At 40.1% G+C, this 14668-nt stretch overlaps 1 protein-coding gene across 1 annotated transcript; it reads left to right on the top strand.

The window, feature by feature from the left end:
* The first annotated feature begins 3100 nt into the window (after positions 1-3100).
* On the top strand, positions 3101-13039 carry slc47a1 (solute carrier family 47 member 1). The gene is made up of 17 exons (XM_070983036.1): positions 3101-3329; positions 3710-3811; positions 5138-5206; positions 5322-5470; positions 6207-6249; positions 7091-7135; positions 7666-7763; positions 8348-8445; positions 8581-8694; positions 8830-8897; positions 9011-9119; positions 9497-9572; positions 9656-9725; positions 9880-10012; positions 11283-11377; positions 11785-11889; positions 12014-13039. The coding sequence occupies exons 1-17, from the start codon at positions 3117-3119 to the stop codon at positions 12377-12379; spliced, it is 1953 nt and encodes a 650-aa protein (XP_070839137.1). The 5' UTR covers positions 3101-3116; the 3' UTR covers positions 12380-13039.
* The last annotated feature ends 1629 nt before the right edge of the window (positions 13040-14668 follow it).

The following is a 14668-nucleotide window of genomic DNA, read 5'->3' as shown; positions in this document are numbered from 1 at the left end:
GTGCTTACTTTTAATATAGCACCTCACATTATTCTTTATTTAATGAAATATAAATGACCTGAATACTTCTCCCACCACTGATACTGTTGCTGAGGTAGTGATAACAGTGGTTTCTTCCAAATACAACAAACAAAATGGACAAAGATTTATTCCATTTAATGTAAAAAAAATATGATTCTGTTCTGCCCTACAAAGCCAAAATGCAATAACTATATATTAGCTCAAAACTGTTGAAAGAGAAGGGGGCAGCAGAAAAAGTTGTGAATACAGTGTTGACATATCACCTTTTAAGTTCATATGGCAAACTTGTTAGTAAATTACTGATTTACACATCTTGCAGTTATGAGTGACATGACTGTTCATTTGGAGTCGTGTTTATGGCCACATGGTGTATGGCAGTCAAATATTCACTCTCTTTTCGCTCTGCCTCTTCAGTTTGCAATTGACAGTGATGGGTTGGAAGTGGTGTCTTAAGTCACATCAAACTGAGCTAAACTTGTCTGGGAGTTGAAATGTGACACTGCGCCTGCCAAATTAAGATCCTGTCTATTATTTGTACAACTCATTGACTCTGTTTTTCTGAAAAATTGCGTATTTTGATCATTAAAGAAACATAATTCCTGGTTGTAAAACACTTTTTTCACTTTAAAATTGGTTCTGACACCGATCTTCTTGGTTATTGACATTACCCATCAGCAGATATGAGACAGAATTAACAGCATCTGAACAAAAAATAATCTTGCACTTGGCCAGAGCTAGAAAAAATAATTGTGATTTTAACCCATATGGAATATAAATATCCAGTGTTTCAACAATATTTTGGCATGCATAGTTGTGGCATAGCAGCTGTTTTGTTTTCATTTGCTGAAGTAAACACAGTTTTTGCTCTGTAGTCCTTTTCTGAGTCACTACTGCTGTCACTGCTCTCAATTGCTGTGATGTACTGTATCCTGCTGCATTTAGTCCCTGGCAACGGCACCCTATTTAGCATGGAACAGCCATCCTCGCACAGGAACAGCTCTTCTGGCAGCCTTTAGCACATCTACATGAGACTGTCCTCATCATAACAGAAGTTGTTTGAGTGTGCTGAGACAATCTTTCTTTACCCAAAACACAGAGGAGACTCATTTGGCTAGTTTCTGTATTACACAGTCCAGTTTTCCCTGACATGACCTGCATTTGAGATGAAGGATTAATCCAAATAAATCACACCATATCAACAGTATAGTAAGTCATGATAAGACAGAGTCTTGGTAAGGTGTGGGTGCTGGTCCAGCTGACGCTGTTACTGTTACAGTAGCAGGAGATGTGTAATGCAGTTGTGCGTGCGTGCATGCGTGTGTGCGTGGGCGTGCATGCGTGTGTGTGTGTGTATGTGAGAACGTCCCTTCCTGTCCTTCCCACTAGAGTGAGGCATTGACCAACTGAAAAATGAAACCTACAAATGATGGATTCAAACGTGAAGTAAGCCTCATGTATTGTTGAGGCTTTCAGTCTATTTCTTTGAAATATATCTCTACATTCTTTCTTTGATTAGAAGCTGTTTGTTATCTGCTGTACGTGTTGTTTGTGCACTAAACTCCTAAGAGCTTAATCGACTATTTTTTTTTAAAGCAAACACCTTAATAGCACTACTAACCTTAATATTGGACTATTATGTGTTTGTTAATGGTGAAGATGTTGTATCATTCACGTCTCATTCAAACTTTTGACTTCTTCACTGTTTCATTTGCAGTTGAAAAAATAGATTTTAATAAACCATGAAGACTTCATTTTGTTTCGTCATCCATTCTGTAACATTATGATAAATGTAAGGCTAATTAAAGACCAGTAGAAATATCATTCCTCGTTATCATTATTGCCGTTTCTACCATCAGATTTTGACTGCCCTCTGTCAAAGCTCAACCCAGACCACACATGCTAAGCTTCTTAAAATGGTAGGCCTGTATCCACTAACCCATTGTTCAGCCTGACAGCTTCTTATACTTGCTCTCAACGACAACAACTACAGCAAAAAATCCCTGATGTGAGTTTGACCAAGCATAGTCAAAAGTGCCTGTTGTAATTGTCATGCTCCCCTCACTTATTTGCTCATGTATGTGCATTGGATGACGTGAATTTCAATGCGTAATAAGCGTTGGACTTTTTAGAATCAGTATATAACATTCAGAATATGAAAACCTTTGCAGTCAGGACAAAGAGCAAAGTTTACTGCAATGTAGTTGGGGGAAAGGATTGTGCTCGTACTGTGATGTTGCACAATGGACTGGCTCTTATCCTATGTAAAGGATCACACATACAGGGATCTCTTTCTCACCACACATACACATTTGGCCATGCTGTTAACTGTGCACTTACTGAAACTGTGTCTTTAATGAGAAGATAAACACAACAAGACAATATTAGTGATTGAATCAATATTGTTGCTCTGTCAAAGTAATTCATGAACATACAAGCTGAAGATACCTGAAGGTGCTGGTGATTAAATAAAAGTTACAGAGCTTTGCCAGGAAAGAGAGAAAGAAGCGTGCAGGTTTATGCGCATGTGACCATGTTTGTTTATGTGACAATAAGATGAGGAGGCTGACCTGCAGGATAAAGTCAACAGTCGAAGTACACTCAGAGGCAGATAAGATCATTGACTCAAGTACGTGCGCATGCACGTGCACAAACACTAGCAGCGTGGCTGCCCTGGCTGTAATTAAGAGTTTATGCCATCAGAGCTCTTTCTGTACACCGTGCAAACAGGCATTCTTCATCAGATTACTGCTGAGCCCTGCAAGATTGCGCATACACACTCACATACCAAAATATGTTAATGAAACAGGTTCACAAAGCACCCACTCATTTTATATACAGTACAAACACTTTTGTTCTTTTCCACTCCCTCTGTCACTCCCCCTGTTTTCTTTCCCCCTCTCTTTGATTCATTCTCTCATCTGCCCCTCCCCTGATCCACATTCTTTAATCAATAACTTTGAAGACAGGCACGTGTTGTATTTCTAACCCAGGACTGTTTTTCTTACCCTTGCTCTCTCTCCCCCCACTGCCTTCCTCTCTTTTACCCTAGCTTTTCTCCCTCCTCTCTCCCTCCTATCTCCTTTTTCCGTGTTTGAATGGAGGAGCAGGGTTCCCTGGAACCTGTACACCCCTTGCCGGGTGCAGTGCCCGTTGCTGGGGTGTCTGTTGCCAAGACAGCAGGGGTTGAGGGAGATGAGGAGGCGGTCGCGGTCAGCTCCAAACTGTTTTGGTGTGCGTGCGTTAGACGTTGGCTACCACTGGTCTACAGAGAAGAACTCTACCATGTCTTAAAACTAACAGGACCATTGGTGAGTAGGGGAAAGTTGAAGTGTCCGGGGAGAGGGAGATGAGTGAATGAGGGGGTGGGGGCAGTGGGGGTGTTATGCATAACTCCAATACATTTGGTTATTGTATTATTTTGTTTCATGGTTACTGTTAAATGGCCACTCAGTTACCAGTTCTGAAAGACATAGACAGCATGCGAAAGCTCAAATAAAAGGGTGCCTATATTATATACTGGTGCAAACCTGTGTGCATTTGGTGATTTCACAACACTGCTCTCTAACTTGAAACTACTTTGCTGAGTACAGATAAGCTGTCTGAAGTCAGTTCATAGCAATAATTTGTTTCACTCAATCACTGATGGACAGTTTGGAAATTAGTCAACACTTTCTGTTTGTTTCTACAGCTGCTGTCTCGGATTCTGAACTTCCTCCTGCCGTTTGTTACCACCATATTCTGTGGTCACATTAGCAATGCAGCACTGGCTGGATATGCGCTGGCCTCAGCGGTACTGTCTTTACTAATTCATACAAAAGTTTACCCACTGCAACTAAAGCAGCACAGTGACTACCGTCACTCTTCCGTCACTGATGAGCTTGTGAGAGCAGTTGGCACAGAACTAGAAGGGCATGCAAACCCAAACAAATGAGCTGAAATTGGTTGAATTTCGCAACAAACTGCAGACTGGGGTGTTGATTCTCAGTGGGACTGCGTGTATCGACCCTTTCACATTAAATTAATATCAAGATCTTGGCAGAGCTTTATTGTACACTTCTAAAGAAATGAATTTACCCTGTAGTTCTGACTGAGTAGACCTGAATAAACATCTGGATAGCCTGCATGCATTATTTGGGTTGAAATCCACAATGTGTTTCACAGCTCCAGTTTTCTTGGGTAACAACAGAATACCCAGAGCACAGCCCTCTATCTTTACTTTGTAGAACAGAAATAGTTTTTCCCTGAATGTCAAGGTTCAGGGAGTCCATGTCCATGTGAGAGATCACAATGGACTGGTAGGACAGAGTGAAACTGGCCAGTTGAAATGAACTGTTCAGTTCATTTACTGCAGTGATGAATTAATTGATTAGGTGATAGTAAATTTGCCATGATTTTCAGAAAATTTTACAAACCAAACAATTGATTGATGGACAAAATAATCAGCAGATTGATTCATAATGAATATAATAATTACTTGCAGTCCTATACACAATAGTTAAAAATGAGCTCCACCTCAACCAACTAGCAACAGTAGCATCCAATGTCTCTAGAGTATTTTTATGGTGTGGTATTACTACTTAAATAAGAAGTACTTACATATGTAACTATCTGAATACCTCCTCCAGCAATTGATAGCCGCTCATCACAGACTGCACAGTTAGCGTATGGTCTCTGTAGACTCTGCTTGAGACACATTAGGCTTTGCTCCTTTCTCCTTCTGAAGCATTTTCCCCACACATATTGTTTAATGGAGTTGCTCTGCTCCATGAAGACTACCTCTTCTGCAACCACAGACTTTTCCACCCTTTCTGCACCTAGCATACAACTTTGATATGCATGAGCACACAGAACTGTAAATGCTTGACTGCTCTTGCAATCAGTTGTTTTTAGTCCTTTTATCCCAAAGAGTTTCCATCAACTATGGAACCACATTCATATTAACAACTTAGGTGTTGGACAGTGTCCCCAGATCACATTAATGTAGATACTACTTACAGTTACAGACATAAACAAAAGGAACAATGAGTAAAAAGACATTTGAATGGTAACATTTAGCAAAGTCTAACTTGCGTGTTTTGATCTTTGATTTTCTTGTATTGGATTCTCCACCTCTCAGACCATTAACGTGACCACCAGTGCAACAGGCTATGGCCTTGCTTTGGCTTGTGACACGCTCATTTCTCAGGTGAGCAAACCACATTACCTGTGTCCCTTTGTTACTGTGCGTTATCTACAGAGAGGTTAAATTGAGAACCTGTGTAATCAGATCTGGTTGCTTTGGTCTCGTTTGTGTTTTGCAGACGTTCGGCAGTAAGAACATGAAACGTGTGGGAGTAATTCTCCAAAGGAGCTCGTTAATCCTGCTGCTGTTTTGTCTGCCCTGTTGGGGTCTTCTCATCAACTCTTACAAATTACTGTTACTCATGCACCAAGAGGATGAGGTGGCAAGGTAAATTCACAGTTTATGAAACTGATACATTAATACCTTTCCTTTCTCTGTGTGTGTGTGTGTGTGTGTGTGTGTGTGTGTGTGTGTGTGTGTGTGTATGTGTGTGTGCGTGCGTGTGTGTGTTCTGCATTAGTGTATATCGATACAGAGCCTGGATATGTTATTTGACCCATAAATAGAACATTATTGTTAGATTCCTGCCATTTTATTTTGATGAACAAAGCAGATGTTTAACGTGAACAAAGACACAGTTTTGATGCGTGCATATATATAGGGGCATATCTCAGCAGAAAGTTAATTATTGTCTTTGTTTGCTCTAATTAATGAAAATATAATAATAATAATAATAATAATAATAATAATAATAATAATAATAATAATAATAATAATAATAATAATAGGGCTGCATGGTGGGGCAGCAGGTAGTGTGCGTGCCTCACAGCAAGAAGGTTGCCGGTTTGATTCCCATGCATGCACTGGGTACTCCGGCTTCCTCCCACAGACCAAAAACATGCTCATTAGGTTAATTGGTGACTAAAAAATGCCCCTAGGTGTGAGTGTGTGTGTGAATGGTTGTTTGTTTGTGCCGTGCGATCAACTGGCGACCGGTCCAGGGTGTACCCCGCCTCTCGCCCGTCGACGGCTGGGATAGGCTCCAGCACCCCTCTGCAACGTGGTATGGAAAATGGATGGATGGATAATAATGATAATAAAACTCTGTTTGCCTGTTCTTCAGAATTGCCCACCTCTACGTGATGGTGTTTCTACCAGCTGTTCCAGTGAGTGCTGATCTGAAACACTCCCCTGAAATGTCAATATAGGTTGCATTGTGCAAAATTCTGCATTTATTTGAACTACAGAATTAGCACACTAGGAAATGATACAGGCTCTACCCAAGAATAGGAAGCGAAGAGGCAGGGAAACAAGTTTGGGGTCAAGAACAATTGAGTCTTTTAGCTTATCAAAAGATTGGATATGTGTTCCAGTGGTCAGCTGAATACCAAAAGATAGTACTCTTTGGCCTTGTCTTAAAGCCATGTAATGTATTCATTATCAGTCCACAGGCTAACCTGATCACTGTAAATTAAGCTGATTAAATTTTGCTTAAGCTCTCACAGTGACCCAAATTCAACGACTTTTTGAAGATGCGGAAAGGATGTAGCAACAAGAAATATATTTAGAACTGCAAAATTATTTCTGAAATATAAAATAATAGTCAGACAAATGTGTAAATGTCTTTTTTTTTCCCCTGTGTTGATGCATTCCCTTTATTTAATTTTCCAGCAGTGCTATCCATGTGCTATCCATGAAGCCATGAAGTTAAATGCTAGCCTTTCTAGGGCATAAAATTAAGGAAAGCATGTTTAGCTAAATCTTTGCAGCAATGGGCATTAAAACAGTAGTTAGTGTTTCTAAATAAATGGACACATCATGAAAAAAATTTTGGATATTTACCAAATTGAAGTGTATAAATGATAGTGATTCGAAAGCAAAACCAGAAGCACTTCATCTCTGTCTGTAATGTTGTGCTTACTCCAACTACCTCTATAATTTGACTGAGATAATCCAATTTGAGTTTTTAAAGTTGAAAAAAATCCACTTTGCCTCTCCCTGCTACAGGCCATGTTCCTGCACTTCCTGCAAGTTGCCTATCTACAAAACCAGGTAAGCATATATGAGGAAGCAGGAACTGCACTGAATTTTAAAAAATGTATTGAAATGTGTTTGGCTCCCGAAAACATTTTCAGGACAGGTGGTAAATAAAAAAGAGAAGAATCCATGATGAATTTACATCAGAGAAAATGGCGGACGCTTTTCCTGTAGCACCAACATCAGGTCATCATGTATAATAACAATGCACATCAGTCTCAGCTGTAGTTGATGTTTGGTGCTAATTAGCATGTTACTATGCTAAAATGCTAAACTAAAATCTTAAACATGATAACCTGCTAAACATGTGCATGTTGGCATTGTGGTTGTGAGGACGTTAGCATGCTGACATTAGCATTTAGCTCACAGCACCACTGTGCATAATGGCCTCACCACTTTTAGCATTGTTACCACTGATGGTGTTATATTTTTCTGAATTTATTTTGTTTCTTAGAAATTTTATAAATAAGATATCATACAGGTTGAATACTGGCTCTTCAAACTGGATTGCTGATTGTGGATTGCATGTGTTTTTTGTCTCTCAGGGGATCATTCTGCCTCAGCTGTACACGGCAGCAGCAGCGAATGTTTTTAACTTGGCAGCGAACTATGTCTTAATCATTAGCCTCGATTTGGGTGTCCTGTAAGTGTGCCTGCCTCTCCTCTCCTCTGCATTTTGAGTGGACTTTGTGTTACTTGATGCAGTGTCACGTTTCAAGTGTCATGAGCAAAAAAATATGCTAGTTAATCCTTTTGTATTTAAAGCAGAGAAACTGATAGATAGCCAGGAGTTTGGAAAGAAGAGGTCAGAAAACGTATGCATTTTAATGTATGTAAGAAGAATAGCATGTTTTTTGTTAAAACAGAGCCAGCAGTGCACTGATGTTTATTAGAACTGTACTTTATTTAGAGAGAGAGGGAGTGTAGAGCAAAGACAGGAGAAAGAGCAGTTGAGAGTCCAGCTGGACAAACACTGAATTCAACAGGCAGTCGACTTAACCAATCAGGTCTGTGGTTGCGTCAGGTCCGTCCTTCCCCTCCCATATCAAGCATGGACTCCTGCTTGGCCCTTATTCTCAGACCCTTGGACATCAAGTATGCTCAAACCACAATGACCCCTCAGCGTGCAGTCCTGCCCTATCTTTGTAAGAGAGGGATGGAGTCACTGTAGGACGTCACGAGACATCCCTCCAATAGAAAAACATGTTCTATCATGTGTGTCTGCAGTGGATCAGCAATTGCTAATAGCCTCTCTCAGATTGCCATCTGCCTGCTGTTGTATGGATATATCAGATGGAAGAAGCTCCATCAGAAGACATGGGGAGGTGGGTTGTTGAAAAATGTGAATCGAAATACTATATGACCAAATCAAATCAGCATCTCTGAAAGCTGTCATTCTCTACAGGCCATACTGAGTATAACCTATAACCTATAACCCTTATGTGTGAAACTTCCTGCAGGTTGGTCCACTGACTGTCTGCAGGAGTGGGACTCCTACATGAAGCTGGCTATTCCCAGTCTTTTCATGGTCTGCTTTGAGTGGTGGATTTGGGAGATTGGAGGTTTCCTTGCTGGTTAGTGTTGTGTCCCCCCCCCCACTGAATCCTCGGGATGTGTGATTGTACATTCATGCAAAGTTCCTTGGTGTAGCTTTCAGGCATGGTGAGTTAGTCTTTGTACATGTCTAAATCTGACCTTTATCATAACAGGTGTGCTTGGCGAGGTGGACCTTGCTGCCCAGCATGTGTTGAACGAAATAGGAACCATAATGTACATGGTATGGATTGACAAATGTGTTCAATTTAACATTAAATCCTCCATCCTGGAGCTTTAAGTCAGCTGTATAACTGATTGTAACTAACACCAAAGAGTAATGTGGAGTCCTTGCAGTGTCCTCTAGGCATCCATGCAGCTACATGTGTGTGTGTTGGGAACGCTCTGGGGGCCGGGAACACCGCCAGGGCCATAGTCACTTGCAAAGTGGTCCTGGTTCTTTCAGGTACTGAGGGAAGACAAACACATATATACTTGTAAACACCTATTCCATTGTTTAGGTTTGAAGATGTGTAATTCTCTGGAGTAACTACACATGTAGTTACACAACTGTCGTACAGAAAGCAGTCGTTATGGAGCACTGTGGGACAGTGGTTTCATTGGAGAGCTGGTACAATTCTAACATCACCACAATTGTATCAATGCTTTTGTCTCAAACTAAGTCGTGGAAAATAACTTGTATACCATAGAAGGGCTTGACTTTTGGCCTTGGCCCTTCAAATTTGTATGACGTTTGCATGAATCTGGATGAAAATCATGCATTACAATTGTGGAACATGTAACTTGTCTGGTTTTATCCCTTACATAATGTCTTCGCCACAGGACTGCTTGCTGTGATGCAGGGTATTTCCATTGTTTGCTCTAAATCCGTCATAGGCTACATATTTACCTCTGATGAGTGAGTTTCAGACAACTGCACATTCATTCCTGTATCATATAAAGACAACTCTGTTTTTGATGATATTGTTCTTCTGTCTGCAGAGAGATTGTGGCGATTGTCTCAAAGAACCTCACAGTCTACATATTTGTTCAGTTCTTTGATTCACTTCTGGTATGTGATTACAGAGCAGAACAAATGTTCTGGTCTTGTTTTACATGTACATAAATCTTGTCTTGAATAGTATCCGGAGCTGTTTACTTGTTTTGTAGAATCAATGTTTTTTTTTTTTCTTTTTTTTGTTTCAATCTGTGTGTGTGTGTTTTAGTGTGTCTGCTCAGGGATTCTTGTCGGATCTGGGATGCAGAAAATTGCTGCCTTGTCCAACCTGGTGTCTTACTACTGCATCGGGCTGCCAGTGGGAGTAGCTCTGATGTTTGCTGCCCAGCTCAGAATATTAGGTAATGCTCTCAGCCCATACCATCTCTGTATCTTTCTGTGAACAAAAAGAAAAAAAAATACAATAAGTATGCTATTCATACTTACATCAACCTTGGGACCCTAATTTTAGGCTTGGAAATGTTAAAAAAATACAGACAATTCTTGTGTTCTTGGATCCTTTTTAACTGGCAGGGAAAAACATTTCAGTCTACTATCACCATCATGCGCTACCTCTAAAGCCCAATTTGTAAACAATAGCACCTTTGAAGAATGGCAGCAGTAGTCGGAAATGAGGTAGTATGTCTATATTTAAATGCAGATTCATTAGTTAAACCCACAAACCCACTTGGTCCAGCTGCTCCAGACATTCCTTAATTTCCTTCCCTGCAGCCTGCCATTTACCCCCTGCCAGAGTGGATCTTTGCTGTCCACTCAAAGTGTGTGTGAAGTAATGAATGTGCGTGCATGCTGACACACACACACACACACACACACACACACACACACACACACACACACACACGCACGCACACACACACACACACACACACACACACACACACACACACACACACACACACACACACACACACAATTGGGTTTTTATAGTAGTTGTTGAATAAAGGACTTTCAATGTAGCTCAGAGTGTAATAATAATATCAGGGTGGCTCTGATTTAACATACAGATATGGAAAGAGTTTGGAGTGCAGCGTACCTGTGTGGGTAATATCTCTGGTGACCCTTCCGCTCTTTTGAGCTACGCTAGCAGCATGGCTCTAGGCAATGTTGATGCTCATTGATGTGGATTGCTTAAAAAAATGCATAAAATTTGCTACAGACATTCATGGTTCCCTCAAGATGAATGCTAATAAGTGAGTGATCCGTTAACTTTCCAGCTCAGACCATCATCAGACCAGACTTTAATTTAATTTTCATCACCAGAAAACTAATGACATTCCCATCAGCTGTACTGTGTGCTTAATGCTAATCAGCAACATGCCAGCATGCTAACACACTAAATTAATATGGTTAACATGGTAAACATTACCTAAACACCAACATGGTTTCATGCAATGCGAACATGCTGGCATGCTGATATTAGCAATTAGCAGTGCCTACATATAGCTGCTTGCATGGCTGTACAGTATATTCATCCTTTTGTCGTAAATATGAAGTATATCATTAGCCTCTAAATTTACATCTACATTTTATTTACCAGTATGTACTGTATGAAGTGAATGCACAGTAGATATTTCTTTAATGTGTGTATTTTTGTGTATCTCTTGTTAGGCTTGTGGCTGGGTCTCTTAACATGTAGTTCCCTTCAGGCGTGTTTCTTCCTTGTTCTAATCTCCAAACTCAACTGGAAGAAAATCACGCACAAGGTAGGGTGAGCTTATTGTGTTTTGAACCATACATGGTATTTAAAGTGTCATGGGCAGGCATGTAATTGGGATTATCAGATGAAATCTCCCATCAGGGAATTTGTTTTGTAATGGAGCTCCATTAAGAGGCAGCTTCATCATTAAATTCTGGCATCCCTGCAGTGTTTCCCCATACCAACTGAGTTTTGGCAGTATTTTAAATTTTAGTTTTCTTTCAGTTTTTCAACAAAATTCGTACTAATTGCAAATCTCTTTTGTTTTATCGTGGTTCTGCTGTACTTTGGCATAGCTTTCTTCTCTCAACTCATTAACAAAAAACTGAAAGACATAAATATTAGTTGAACTAATTAGTTAGAAAAGTGGAGGCGAGGAGTTTTCTACATGAATAATATCTAATGTGCTTTCAGGCTCAACAGCGAGCTGGAAAGAAAGTGGTGGTGATACCAAAGCGACCTACAAGTACAATACTGAATGAAGCGATGGTGCCTGACACCTCTGACTGCACTAATACAGTGAGTGTATATATAGCATACAGTGTGTGGTGTGTAGTTGCTCCTGTGTCTTTGTTCATGTTAGTTTTATCAGTACTTAAGTTTCTTGCATATTGATTAACGGCAGCATCTTTGCACTCTGAAGGCACAGGTGGCTGATGAAGAAGACCCTAAAACAGATGGCTACTGTCCGGTCAACACCCAGGATCAGGAGCTGAAGACGCGTTGTGAGGCTGAGGGCAACAACACAAATGCAGGAGGGACTGACGGGGATACTGAGCAGAGCAAAAACACCAAACCTCAAGCGCTGCTTTCTGTCGCCCAGCTCACCTTGCGTCGGGGCCTCACCTTCTTGATTGCAGTTCTTAGTTTGCTCATAGGTGTCGCTTTTCACATTGGGTTCCCCATACCAGAACACAGTGCCAAGAGCAGGGCCAACTTTACCCTGAACTGGGCAAATGGCTCCACTCCTACACCACTGGTTCCTCTGGACCTGACCACAAACCTCTGAGCTATCTCTGACCTCTGAATGTAGAATCCAGATCTCCTTTTTAGAGAGAAAAGTGCTGAATTCCTGTCTGAAGTTTCAAAGTTTACTCATAGACTTGGGTTGTCACTTTATATAAATATTTCTTGAAATGGGCCACAAGCTCTGTTATTTGTAAAGAAAACGATGACTAAGTACTGCAATGCTGAGCAAATACACAGAAAGCTGGAGGTAATTTCAAATGAGACTGGCAGGATGACCAGGTGTCTTGTTCCAAAGATTATGTTTTAACCTCCTCAACCTGAGCTACTCAACTAAGACTATAAATCCCTCACATGGAGACCACGTGGACTTCAAGGAACAGATGTTCTTCCACAGATAACGTTTGATTTTTGTACCTTTTCTGGTCATGATTTCCGTATCGCCGTACGTTTTCTTTCTTAATGACCTTAAATGATTTTCTTGTGTTTTAACTTTAAGATTGACTGTAAATATTTGATGTAAATATGAGTAGAACTATTTGAGTAGGCTATACATTACTGCACTGTCTTCGTGTATCTCTGTCAGCCCTGACAACCCTAACTCCGACAGGTGATTCACAAATAATAAGCTAGTTGTTTTTCACAGTAATATCTATGGCCAATATTATAATACCCTAATGAATAAAAACGACTTTTAAACTGTATGACAATGAAACTAATTACAGCTCATGCATAATGGATCCTGGAGCTAAAATATATTACAGTAGTGATGAAGTAGTAGTGTAGTTGAACTACAAGTACATTTTTTCTTCTGGTAAATATGCAGTTCAAGAGAAGGACTCCAAACAAGGGTTCAAAAATTAAACGACCGATTTTGATGGTAGGTCCTGCTGCTGACGTCAAAGTATTCAATAGCCATCATGCTGACCAACAGAAATAAGATTTCCACTTCACCAAGCACACATTCTGCACATAAAACTGCATGAACAAACCCAGATTTAAATATGATCATATTGTGACATAAACCTAACACACAACAAATGTCACAGAGATTTACAGATAACAGTAAATGGTGAGGGGCCACTGAGGTGACCATTGTTGTATTTAAATTTAGAGCCCAAAGAGTTCATACTACTTTGCTGTGTTTATGTTATAAACTTTTATTTCCTAAATGTTAAGTGTAGACACTTTGAGAAATGACATTCGGATTTGTTGAACATTTTGTGGTACAAAGAGTTGGGAAAGGTTAAGGTTACTCATTATTTATGATAAAAAACAATGATGGCTTGTTATGGACATACATGAATTCTGTCGTTCAATATTGCACTTGACATTAAACGGCAATGTCACTGCCAGACCTCAATAAATGATGTCATACATTTAGCTTCAGTGACTGGTCAAAGGCCATCTTCGATGAGAGGAGGCAATCATTGATTTCTGTTACGTATAATGTGGTGGATATTTGACACACAGTTACCAGCAAAGATTAAGACCCCCTAAAGACCTCCATCCTTTCAGGATGATGCATTCAGATGAATATTGTCCAGACTTCAATATGCCGATAACTCATTTGTGCACTGACGAGAGCAACTCTGTTGCTCAGTATTACAAGTTATAACCCCTCAGGCTGCAAGGCCGTCACATGTTAGTATTTTTGTATATGCAGTGGACTGTGTTTCACTAAAATAATACGCAATATTATTACCTGAAGCCATTATTTTACTGAATTCCAGCTATGTCATTGTAGTGCAGGGTGATACAGCCAAGAAGTTAATGTGAGATTCCTTAAGCTACTGTATCACAAGTTCTAGTCTAACGATACTGACAGCAAATCTTTACACAGTCACTTGTTGACGCCACAGCATGTTACTGATTGCAGTCTCTGGAGGTGATCGGGCCAAGATTACAGTCTCTGTGAGGAGCCTGTGGCAATGTCTCCGCTGATGAGCAAGACCGAAGCTCAGACACCGATGTAACCATGTATGAATCAAGCCTGATTTACATGTTGAATAACTCTAAATTAATATGCAAGATTTTAAGTGACTGTTGCAGACATCAATCTGTTACCAGCCACCGCTGACGTCAGTTTGAAGAATGCAGCGGAGACTTTTATGGATACCTCAAAGGTGAAAGGTCTTTTGAAGTTATCACCTTCTAAATAATAAGAATATGAAGTGGTTGCTTTGTATCTTGGGAAAAAAAAAAAGTCCCTTCAGGAGAGCCTGTGGCCTAAATACTAAATATGATTGGACTAATAATTATTACACTAGTATTTACCAAAAAATTAAGTAATTTGAGGCTAAAGGAAATAAAATGTGATAGAGATTAAATG

This window comes from Chaetodon trifascialis, chromosome 16, assembly GCF_039877785.1.
Source record: "Chaetodon trifascialis isolate fChaTrf1 chromosome 16, fChaTrf1.hap1, whole genome shotgun sequence".
In the NCBI taxonomy this organism is placed as follows: domain Eukaryota; kingdom Metazoa; phylum Chordata; class Actinopteri; order Chaetodontiformes; family Chaetodontidae; genus Chaetodon; species Chaetodon trifascialis.
Note: the sequence above shows the minus strand (reverse complement) of the source record. Positions and strands in the feature narration are given on the sequence as shown.